We start from the raw sequence: 12,140 nt of genomic DNA on the forward strand, positions 1-12,140 counted from the left end.
CCCACAACCATGCCCCCACCCCCCAAAACCCTTCGCTCCCCTCCACGGGAAGGCGATGTGTCGGGGCAACCCATGGGGGGAGCCACAGTGGGAGCAGGTGCCCCCCACCCGTCATGTTTCTCAATACCTTTCTGTGTGGAGCAGGGCGAAGTCTAAAAACGGAGGGAGATCTCTGAGGGAGAAACTGGACAAAATAGGATTAAACCTGCCTGCTGGGAGGCGTAAAGCTGCTAACGTTACTTTGCTCACGTCGCTCGTGGAGGGTAAGTGACTCAAAGAGCTAGGAGGGCTCGTTTGGAAAATGTGCCTGTTTGCCTAACGGGAGAAGACTTGGTGTTGGGTTGTTGGAATTTTTTTTTTAACCCCAAGTCAGTGCTGCTTGTTGGAAATTGGAAGGGAGTTATTTTCTATGCCTCAGGGAAAAAAAAAAAAAAAGCCTTTGCTTTTTTTGTTTTAACCTGAAACGGGCTTGTGTAAGTCCTGCAGACTCAGCATTGCTTTCTGCCATTTATTTGCTTTTAAGTCTCTTGAGCTAGACGTTTTCAGGGCCCCATCTTGTTCCCTTATTCAAGTGAGTAATCCCTCCCCAGAGTAAGTGGATCTCAGTGGGAGCATGGGAAGGATCCCATGGGGGTTGTGGGCTCAGGCCCCTAAGAGACCCCTGAGTGTTGAATTGGGAGTTACGGCAAGCACAGCCTCGAAAGCTCCACTGCTGTCTTTCTGCCACAGGTGGACAACCAAGCAATTTTACATGTCAGAAACTGCAGCTACTTTAAGTTTGTTCTCCCTCCCAGCCTGCAGCCACATAACAGTAAATCATTTGAGCTTTCTGACATCTGCATTTGAGAAATGCGTGACCATTGCTTCCTGAATTAATTTGGGAATCCTTGACCTCAGCCATGAATTAATGGTGTCCTGAAAGCCTCAAAGTTGCACCCCCTCCCCTCCCTTTTGGTTCTCATTTTCAGAACACACGTTCCCTTGGCTGCATCGTTCTCTTCTACTTTGCTCTGGCCAGAAAAGGTGCAACTTACTTTTAACGCCTGGGATTGCCCTGTGCTGTCAGAACCGGGAGGTGGGAAGCTCAAGAGTTTGCAGTCATTTAGTCTTGAAGCAGTTGCTGTGTCACACCAACTGGCACAAAGTAAGCCCAAGTCCAGCAAGTAGATCCTCCCCCTTTCCCCTCAGTTATTGGTTTGACTGCATTTTAGACCAGTTTCGGTCTGCATGGCGGTTTTAAGCTCAGCCTGGGCCGTGCAGGTTTAGCTTAAGTTTGATTGTGTAGGAGGGAATTTGTTGCTTTGTTCTGTTGTCGCTTCGCATTCTGTGAGAAATGTTTCATGTTCAAAGGGATGAGGAAAGAAGCACTGCGCAATGCCAGGCTTCATTTTTTTAAACATCAGGATTAGTGGCTGCACTATATTTATACTGGTTGAAAACGACTGCGTCTTCATGTTTTTGAAAAGGCTTTGCAATTGCATCGACATGCTGTGGTAAAAAAATCACGAGTGGAAAACTCGTAAAAAGTCTAGATTTAGTAGATGCTTAACATTATTTGTGATGTTAATGAATATGGAGAAGGTTTTATGGTAGTCTATTGTTCTGTTTGTCTTTCACATACAAGGGCTTTAAAAGAATGATTTTTTTTCAATTAAAAAACCCCCAAAACCAGAGGCCTGATAACTTAGCGATGCTGGCTAATTTGGGGGGGGGATGATAGTATAAACATTGCTGGAGCTTTGAGTCCTGTAGCGATGAGGCAGTTTCTAGAGTACTGTTATTGTTTATGATCCGCTCCATTTTATGGAAACAAGCTCACTGGACTGAGGCTTTGAAGCTCTAATTGGCGCATGCGTTCTTCCGGAGCTAGAGCTAATGGCAGGAAGCCCTGCAGTAAAAACCAACTGGTTCAGGAAATTAAAACCAAAGATTTGAAAATCAACAAAACAGACAGACTCGGTGGAATGACCCTAAAATTCTCATGGTTAATCGTTTGGGGGTGAACATATAATTATATGCGATCAAGTTAAATTTTAAACACTTAGCTGTTTAATGCATTTTATTTAGAAGAGCTCTAGGAGTAATTATGATCAATATTAATCATTGATGCATTGCAAAAGAATATAGAGACGTGGCTGAGGCAAACCAACATTTCCAGAGCAAATAGCTGTGAATGAAATGTAGGTAAATGGCTGTGTATAGGTATGGATATGTGAAGCTAAGCACACATTCTAGGTGGATGGAGCCTGCCTGTCTGAAAGGCATCTTGTTAGTCAATGTAAACTTTAAAAAATTCTTATGCGAGATTTCACTTGGAGCGATTGTCATGAAAATACACATTTGCATTGCCCTCCACCGAAGCAAAGAAAACTCCTGCAAGATAAGATGTGATTAGCATTTCTTACCCTACCTTTTTCAAAGAAAAAAAGGTCCAAGCCTTTTAAAAGAAGAGCCCAAACAGAATGTAGTGCTTTTTTTTTCTAATGGATTTTTGCCTCTGTGATGTGTACTGACGAGCTGTGTGTTTCCCTCCCATCCCCACCCGTGCCTCCCTTTTCAGGAGAAGCAGTACATCTAGCTAGAGATTTTGGGTACGTTTGTGAGACAGAATTTCCTGCCAAAGCAGTAGCTGAATTTCTCAACCGACAACATTCCGATCCAAACGAGCAAGTCACAAGAAAAAACATGCTTCTAGCTACAAAGTAAGACATTTACCTTTCTGGCATGTTGCTCAGAAGTGAGGGGAGGGCAACAAACCCAGGTTTGGGGCTTTTATTTGTGAGCATTTGCCACGTAGCCAGTGGCTGATGGTTTTGCAGATTGTGAGGGGGTGTATTTGCCCTCCTGCTATAGGAGAACTCTATAACCCAGCTTGGTTTCCATCAAGTCTGTTCGTGCAGATTACCTTGAAAGGGAGTCGTGGAAATTGTGGGTGGAGGTTTAGTTAAAGAAAAAGCAGTGATTCTTCAGAGCAAAACATTTTCTGGGCCCTTTCACTTAGCTGTTATCAATTTAGGTAGAGGGGGAAGGCTTCCCATTGACAATAAAATAAAATTGGCACATTAAACTCATTTCAGTTCATTAAAATCGGCAATGGCTCTTTCTGCCTAAGCAGCTCTGTTACTTAGTGAATATAGGGATATTAAAAATATATTTTAAACGGCAGTCTGTACGCAGTTAAAGTGCTAGCGGAGTTTATCATTGATGGGGCTGCCTAGACTTCCAGGTGGTGCATGAAAAGAAAATGATTGTTTTGATATGTTTGCTGGAAATTAAAAGGGTTGTTTAGTAGCCCTTAATTACCACTGGAGGTGTCACCAAAGGGCACAGTGCCAGAGGGCGCAGGCAGAAGATGGGAGCCGCTTTATGGCTGGAAGATATAACGCGGCTTTTAGAATACAAACTGTTTCAACACGCCGCTGTGAGCTCTCTTGCTATAAGGTGTGCTATTTCCCCAACCGTTTGTGCAGTGAGTGGATGATATAACCTAACTTCTGCACTGTGCCCTTGTATCCTCTCTTCCCAACCCCATGCAAGGAAATTTCCAGATCCCAGTTAGCGTCCGCCTTCCCCTCTGTGGGAAGGTCCCTGTGGGTTTGGAGATAGAGATGTACATATACAGACGTTTCAGAATACCCTAATTTAAAGCCTTGATTCCCCTCTCTGCCCTCACTCTTCCTTCCCGACCCACAGGCATGTTTTAGCCTTGTGAAGGAAGAGGTCCCCGCCTCCCTCCAGTTCCAAAAAAAAAAAAAAAAAAAAAGAGGGATCTTCCAAGATGTGGATAAATCCCTGAACCTCCCTTCGGATACGGTGCCCCGTTCCCCTTCCGCCCTGCTGGGGAACTTTAGACTGCCTGTCTGCTCTGAAACCCAGCTGGGCAGGGATGAGTGTTTGTCAGGAGTATGCGGGAGGGGTGTGCGAGTGTGTGTCCCTGTGTGCCTGTTATTTGTCTGTGTGTTGGTTGGGGCTGGGGCATGATGCGTGTGCGTGGTCATGATGCGTGTGCGTGGTCGTGAGCACACGTGAGGGGACGGGAGGAGGTTTACATGTGCCACGGAGGCACGGGAATCGGGGAGAAGGATGCGTAGACAGGAGCGGGAGCGGCGAGAGAACGTGTGTGTGCGCTCGGGGGCAGCAGCCCCTTGATCCAGGGGCTTGTGTCAGCGAGCAGGGAGCGTGCACCAGCTTTGCGGCCGCCAGTGACAGTTCATTGCTCTCCCTCTCTCTTCCCCTCCCGCCCTGCCTCCCTCCCTCTGTCTCTCTGCTCCATTTGTGCTACAGACAGATCTGTAAAGAGTTCACCGACCTGCTGGCTCAGGACCGATCTCCCCTGGGGAACTCGCGGCCCAACCCCATTTTGGAGCCGGGCATCCAGAGCTGCCTGACCCACTTCAACCTCATCTCGCACGGCTTCGGGAGCCCGGCAGTGTGTGCTGCCGTCACTGCCCTGCAGAACTATCTCACCGAGGCACTCAAGGCCATGGACAAAATGTACCTCAGCAACAATCCCAACAGCCACACAGACAACAACACCAAAAGCGGCGACAAAGAGGAGAAGCACCGAAAGTGAGGACCCCCCTTCCTCCTCTCCCTTCCCCCTCATAGCCCATCGATCCATTCATCTCCCTCCTCCCTCTCCCTGCACCCAGCACCCCAGGCTACAGCAACAGAATGAGCGTCCTTCTGCCAGCCCTGTTCTCTGACTCTGCAGGACTGCTTTGCCCTCTCCCCACGCCCTTGCCCAGCATCCACTCTTCCATTTGCTCCCTCTTAACTTCCTCCCCTTCTCCCCGCCGCCACCATCGTTTGACCCCAGTTTGGAGCCTAAGAGAACAGAACAGGGGGACGGAGCCAGCAAAGAAAAAAAAGTTCTGTCTTGAGTTTGTGAACTTTTTTTTAAATAAAACAAAAGGAGAAAAAAAACCCCACAAAAACAAAACAAAAAAGGAAAAGAAAAGGACTTTTTTTTTTTTCTAAAAATATATTAAAAATTTTAAAAAAATCAACAAAAAGAAATAAATAATACTTTAAAAATTCTATGAGCTTCACCGGACTGAATCACCACCTTCCCTTACATAAACTTCAGTTAAGATTGTAGCCATATTAAAAATGAAAAAAAGGCGAAAAAAGTACAAGAGCAACAGCAAACAAACAAAAGGCGAAAAGGACTGATGACATTTTATCAGTATTGTGAATAAACTTGAACACAAAACACAAGCAGTTCCATGTCATATCTTCAGTTGTAGAACTTTTTCCTGTCCAAGGTAAAGCGACCAACTTGAACTTTCTATTGCAACACGATTCACGGTAATTATATAAGGGAATCAGTGTTCATGTATGTATATATTTATTTATGTGTAATTTAATGGGAATTGTAAATATGGTGAGTCTGTTTTAAGCCTTTTTTTATTTATCTGGTGATCTCGTTTACCTCTTGTTTAGTGGGTTTTAAATCTTCCCCTCTTAGTTCATCATGTGGTTCATGGTACTTATTTAGATATCAGAGGTTTTTTGGGGGTTTTTCTCTGGGATTCATCATTTTTAGCCCTGTTGTAGCATGTTAAAGGCGACAATGAAGCAGCTGAACAAATAAAGACATGAATTTTTATATATAATTAGTATGACATTTAGTTTCTCATTGAAGATAAAATTAAGTGATGTTGGACCCTGGCAAGGTTTTTAAACATGTTAGTGGTTTTACAACCCTTATGTGTTGTGGAAAATGAAAGAAGAAGTTATTTTCATCCACTGTCCTTCTCCTGAAAACACCATCAGAGCAATAAATTAATGTTGTCTTTTAAAACAAGATTTAGCTTTTCTTTCCTTTTTTTCCCCCCCTTTTTTTTCTTTCTCCCTTTCTTTTGTTTTTCTTTTTCTCCTTTTTTTCTTCTTTTTTTTTTTTTTCCCAAAGAACTTCAAACATTCGGGACCACCTGGTATCCTGTATTTCCACTGGCCATATTGGAAGCAGTTATAGTTGTATTGTATTGAGTTGTGCCGGCAGTAGTTTCCATGCCTATCAATGTATCATAGTCCTTTGTTGCCCAGATAAATAAATATTTGATACGCTTTATGTCGATTTTTTTATTCAGTGGCTGTCTTTACCCAGGCGTATTTTTGTTCTTGGCAGTATTTTTTATTCAGTATGGTTACAGTAATTGAGTTTAACTCTCCCTTGACAATTGCTCCTTGCAATAAGCAGCTGAACCCATTGTTTCCCTCAAGTATAATAAAAACTTACTTTCAACTTGGAGTTCAGAGCAGGGTATCATTTAGATATTCCACTGAGTCTGTATTCAGACAAATGACACAATAAAGCACAATGTATTCTTTTGGATAAAAAATTGTCTGTACTACTAACAAAATGACACACTATCTTTTCTTTAACCAAAACATAATTTTATTTAAAAAATAAAGTTTTATTTTATTTATGTTGACCTCTAGGTTTTTATTTATGTTTATATATAGTGTGCAGAATTATAAGCCTATACAATTTTATACATGTAGTTGTCCTACCGGAGAGTGGAGATTAAAAAAAAACCATTATCTTGAGAAGGACATTTTTAAAAGAATCATTACCGAGCAAATGCTGAAAATTAGGTGCTGTGAAAAAAAAATTGTATACTGGTGAATCAGATTCGGGTGCTCCCTCCCCCTCAAGAAAAAAGAAAAGCTCCGTAGTCGATGCCAACAAAATCATCTCACGGTTGTGAACTTTAGTGAAATCTTGCAGGAGACAGATTATTTCTGATTGATGGTTCGTGTTTTACTGGAATGCACAGACTGACATTTTGAGATGGTCGTGTCAGTTTATAAGGGACTGAAATTTTTATCTTGAGTTCCGTCTTGTGGAAACCAGTTGTAAAATAGGCAAGTTTGCTTTAAAAAAAATGGAGTGTACTTCTTGAAGATGGGCTGTAAAAACATGTGAGAATTCAGACTTCGAATCTATTTTCTTTGGCCCAGGGGGTAGGTGAAGTCAGGATCAGGCTGGATTATATTATATGATAGGAAGGGAGGCTAATGCAGTTTAGAACGTAAAGGCATTTTAAAGAGATGGTCTCCTTTAAGTGCTGATGATATTTTGGTGGTGGAGGCTGATTTTTCTCTTTTTCTCTTTCCTTCCCTCCCTGACTCTCTGTCTCTCTCTCCTTTTTCCCCCTTTTTGCTCAGGCAGAAACTGAGGAGGTTGAGGGAGGTGTTTACAGTAAAGCTGCAAAGAGAATTAACATTTGCTCATATATTTTGACGTTTGGTAGGGCTGGTGAAGCAAAGCATTAGATAAAGCCCAAGATGTTTCATTTTGCTTTGGTAATCTACTTACGGAAGGCAGTGTAAAATCAATCTTGCCAAGCAGAAGGAGAGTTGGTGGAGTCTAAATTCTATTTTCGAGAGCCAGCCAGTTTATAAAAATGGTGAATATTTTTTTCCTATAAATTGAAAGGAGATCTTTTGAATGCAAAGCTGCAATTGTTTTAAAAACAGTTATTTATTATTTCCAAGAGAGACTGGTTAACTGTAAAGTAGATGTAACAAAATAATGAGGTGAATGAACCCTAACTGTACATATTCTTGACATAAATGAAATGCACAGTATTGTAGCAGGTGAAGTGAAGCATTGTCTATCAGGGCTGTTTTTCTTGGCTGCATCTCAGATTGTGTGTGGGATCCTAACCTCAGGCACAATAGCATTCATAAACAGCAATACGTTGCTGCTCTTTCTACAGCAACACATAAATACTCATTTTTAAACGAAAACAATCTTATTAAATACCATTCATTCATATCTGGATTTACAGATGCTTGTTACTTTTTGAAACCTGTACCCAATATAATCGTTTTATACTGGGCCACGTAGAAAGCAGTCTTACGCTGGAACATTATAAGGTCATAATAAGTAATGTTTTTAAGATATAATTAGCTACTTTATGCTAGGAGAGCGCATTTTAAGTATCCTGCTGCTGCATTAGCAAGCCACCAGAAAACAGAAATGGAATGACCTTGTGTTGATTTCTTTATTACTATTATTTCTACGAAAGGATTTTACAGGCGATAATGGAAATCAGACTAGCTTCAGTTCAGCCTCTTCTGCTGTGACCAATATGCAGTTACTAAAACGTGCTAATTACTTTAGCGTTCTTTGGATGCGTTTTTAACGTTGTGATCAAGGCGCAGCAGTGAAATTCTCGGTCATGCTTTTATACACTTAAACAAAAATTTGCTGTTATTTCCACACCACACCCCCCCCAGATTGGCTGAAATGTGAGGATGAGCGGTGGCTGAACGTTAGACCGCTGCTGCCACGCTAAGCTAATTCCTACATGGGAACCAAAATACAGCTCGGTGCTCTTTCACTGTGAACGAGGGCAGCCCTCCTCTTTGTGCCATAATTTACCCCACCCTCCAAAAATCGAATATTAATATAATTTGAGATTTAACTGGTGGAACAGCCATCGGGACGGCAATGCCCCGCAGCTGAAATAATATTTAAAATAGAAGGGATTTGACATTTGAGAAGTCAGTGGCTTGAAATACCCAGTTGTACTTAGCTAATTCAGTCCTTAACCTCTGGTTTCAAATAAATCAATTACAGTCGATTCCACTTCAGTTCAGAAGTGCACGAGGTTTTTAGTTAATTGAATACATTTTATTCACTTGCTAGGAGTATTCGTTTACCCAAACCCTTACATTTAAAGGCGATTTCTTTATTGTCCATGATAAATTCGACTGCGTAATCAGATCAGCTCCTCGTTTGTTTACTCGTCTTCTGCCTCGCATTTAAATTCCAGAAAGTGCACTTCCCTTTCCCTCCTCGGTATGTGCACGTCTCAGCCCAGACCAGATTCCCAGAGCATCAGCCCTCGTGTTCGCGAAGTGTAGCTAAAATAAGAAGCACCCTTCCGACGGGGAGCGGCGGGAAGCCCGTCCCAGCTAGTGAGGGCAGGGTGATTTACACCGGCTCGGTAATCGAACGCGAAAGGTGGGGAGCGAAGGAAATAAATGGTGCCTCTTGTTCTGCCCCGCGCACCTTTTCTGCATGGACGGGCGATGCCTCTGCTCCTGCCCTGCAAGCGGCGGGAGCGGCTGGCTCCGAGGGTGGATTTGGAGCCGGCTCGGCGTCGGCGGGAGAAGGTTTTTGTCGAGCACCGGGCAGCGAAGTTGTGTCGCTGATCCACTCCGAATGGATGTTGATACGCACCGTACTTTGCGTGTGGTGTTTGCGGAATCCTGCTGGCGTTGGTTTGCTGTTTTGGAAAGGAAAGGGGTTAATTAGCGTCATTATCAATCACTAATGCTTGTCTAACGTGTCCAAAGAATAATCAAGTTAGGGGACTGCATGAAGCTAACATCTGCTTCGTTCCAGCTAAAGATTTTTCCCTATATCGTTCAATTATTGGAAGTCCACACCGGTTTCAGGCTTTGTCAGGGCCATAAAACAGGGTCAGATCGTTAGAAATCTAGAATGGAGGGGAAAGTGCAATATAAATAACAAATGGCTTCATTATTTGAGTTACAGGTGCAAGAATGGCCGTGAAAATGAGCAGGGATTACTAGAATGTGTTCCTTGTTTTTATCTCCAGTGTGGAGGAAAAAAGAAATCAGACAAGCCCGGTTCTTAAATCATTTATTCTGCACAGGTTGCAGCCCCTCTATTTGCGATATTCAGCTTAGTAACCCCAAACTCCCAAAAATAAGTCGTTTCAAGCAAGCGATTTGAAACAGAGGAAAAGTAAAAGTCTTTCGTAACCCATTACTAGCGGAGCCTTACACGCTTCAGAACAGCAAAAATAGCCTTGTTTCTCTTCTAGTTGAAGTTTCTAGGCTTTCTTGGGTGGCTGAAACGGCTGATATTTCGGGCAGGGTAAACAGAAATACAGCTTGTGATGGCAGGAAAGATTTCTGTCCTTGAACTGTTACTCCTCCGCCCCGGTGCTTGGTGCTGTAGATAGAAAGGCGGCAGCTCTGCGGTCTTTTTTATTCCCTCTTAGAACCACTGTTAGTCATGACTCTCTGATGCCGAGTTCCACTTTGGTGGCCCCAAGGGCCAAAATTTCTTCTCTAACCAACGGAGTGGTTCGAGCACCTTCGCTGGGTGAATGCAGTGTGGAAATCAGACTTAAGGAGAGCTTTCTGGCAGGGACGGAGTGGCCCGTTGGTTGGCAGTGGCACTTTTCTTTCAGGCCCTGATTTTGCAAGGCAGGTGCTGGCACCCAGAGCCTGTCCTCGGGAGCCTCGTCGGTTCCCCGTCCAGCTATGTGAGTCGCTCCTTCTCGAAACCCGGGAGGTTCCTCCAAGCTCCAAGATTATTGCCCGCGTCGCAGTCGCGGAGCTTGTTTGCACGGACAGCTTCAAACCAGGGTAAGGAGGGTAAGCTGGACAAGCGTAGCCTAGGTGAGGAAGAAATCGTCTTGCCTTCGGAGCGGGAAGGTGGAGGGCTGCCGGCTGTGAAGCCCGAGCCATTTCGCCACGTTGTTGCTTGAGTGCGCTGCGCCCACACGCACATCCTGGGTTCTTGCAGGAGACCCGCAGCACCGAGGTGAAGACCTTCCCTGTCCGGAGATGCTCTCCGGCCACGTTGCTGTCGTTGCCTGCACTGTAGTTAATTCCCTTTGTAATACTCTATTGAAGGCAGATGCAGGGACTTGTTTTCCAGCAGGAGCATGGGCTGTGCAGTTACACTCGCAGGCTGAGGGATGTATATTGTTTCTACGTGATGTTTTTGGTTATGTTCTACCCGCTTGTTCATCCAGCCAAACATCCTGCCTCGGCCCCGCTTTGGGCACAGCCGGCCCCCTCCTCTCTATGTACCATCCACCCTGATCCCCAAAGCTGGGGATAAAGAAGTGGAGGTGTAAAATATTTGGAGCACGCTTTTGGTTGTAGAGCAGAGCATTTTTCAGAGCTCCCAGGAGAAAGGGAGAGCTGTGTTCCCTGTCCTTCTCCCTCCCTCCCTCCCTTTTAAGCCTGCCGGCAGCCTCCCCTCCCTCCAGCAGGTCCTCCTTGCCCTCTCCCTTGCTGCCGGATGCTGCTCCCTGTGCTTGTCCCAGCTCTCCTCTGGTGCTGGTGGCCCTTCCTCTCCTGTGGTGGCAGTTACCTTTCTGCCCTGCAAGAAAGGTAATTGCCATCACAGGAGAGGAAGGAAGCTTGGACGATAGCTGAGGGACACCCCACGCTGTGGCACAGGGCGGTGAGCCCAGGGCAGGGGCAGCGCTTGGGGGGAAGGCAGGGTCTGTGCCGGGCCTCAGCGCTCCTTTCCTCATTAGGCCTAACGACGAACCACACTGTAATAGTGCTAAAAAGGTGCTCCTGCCATCCCTGCCCAGGTTTTGGAGCCGGGGGCTCTTAGTAGGGGTGTAGATGACCCAGGTCAGAAGCTGATGGGTGTCCCATTGCCACAGAGCCTGGACGCAGGCTGCTTGTGGGGTGCCGGTGTTTGGGGTGGGGGCTGGCTGCTGGGGCTTCCCCCCATCCCTGTGCCTTTGTGAGAGCTTGCAGCCATCCTGCTGGAAAGGCTGGGGTTTTGCAGGGAGCTGGGGAACGGGAGAGATAGAAAGAGATGGATGTGGCCTGGAAGAAAATCGGATGGGAAGGAGACAACAGGTTTTTTGCCTTGTGTCTCCAGGAGACCCTGGACAGGGCCCTGGCAGGGGGGACGGAGATCACCCCGTCCCTCGCTGCAGCTGCTTTTGGAAAGTTTCCTGGGAATGGGCTGGGGAAACCGGAGCCTCCAGCAGAACTGGCTGCTACTACCACCCTCTCAGAGGCCGGCTGTTCATTTGTCCGCATGGTTGTACCCAGGGAGGTTTTTCTCCTAGGGCACCTCTTTTTCCCTGCCCGTCTGCGTGCAGGCGCGTAGAGACGCGTACGCACGCAGCTGTACGTGGAAGTGTGCGTGCGTCTGTCTTTATGGGTGTTTGTGCGTATCCATCTATTTATCTTTACGGGTGCGTGTATTTATCTCTCCATCCCTGAGACTTTTGGAGAGGCTGGGAGAAGAGGGGGTGGGGTGAGCTGTCTCCCGGATAGTTGATATTCCAGGTTCAGCCTCTTTCTCCGCTCTCATTCTCTAAACCCAGCCAGGGGGAGTGTCGCCCCAGGCCGAACATATGCTTCTTTCCATTGCACTAATCCACCTT

At 45.4% G+C, this 12,140-nt stretch overlaps 1 protein-coding gene across 1 annotated transcript; it reads left to right on the forward strand.

Moving 5' to 3' along the window:
- Positions 1-126: 126 nt before the first annotated feature.
- LOC104623701 (transcription factor AP-2-alpha-like) lies at positions 127-4,994 on the forward strand. Its single transcript, XM_010290869.1, has 3 exons — positions 127-263; positions 2,561-2,702; positions 4,285-4,994. Exons 2-3 carry the CDS (start codon positions 2,686-2,688, stop codon positions 4,571-4,573), a joined length of 306 nt encoding a protein of 101 aa, XP_010289171.1. The 5' UTR covers positions 127-263; positions 2,561-2,685; the 3' UTR covers positions 4,574-4,994.
- The last annotated feature ends 7,146 nt before the right edge of the window (positions 4,995-12,140 follow it).

Source organism: Phaethon lepturus, unplaced genomic scaffold (genome assembly GCF_000687285.1).
Source record: "Phaethon lepturus isolate BGI_N335 unplaced genomic scaffold, ASM68728v1 scaffold17567, whole genome shotgun sequence".
Taxonomy (NCBI): domain Eukaryota; kingdom Metazoa; phylum Chordata; class Aves; order Phaethontiformes; family Phaethontidae; genus Phaethon; species Phaethon lepturus.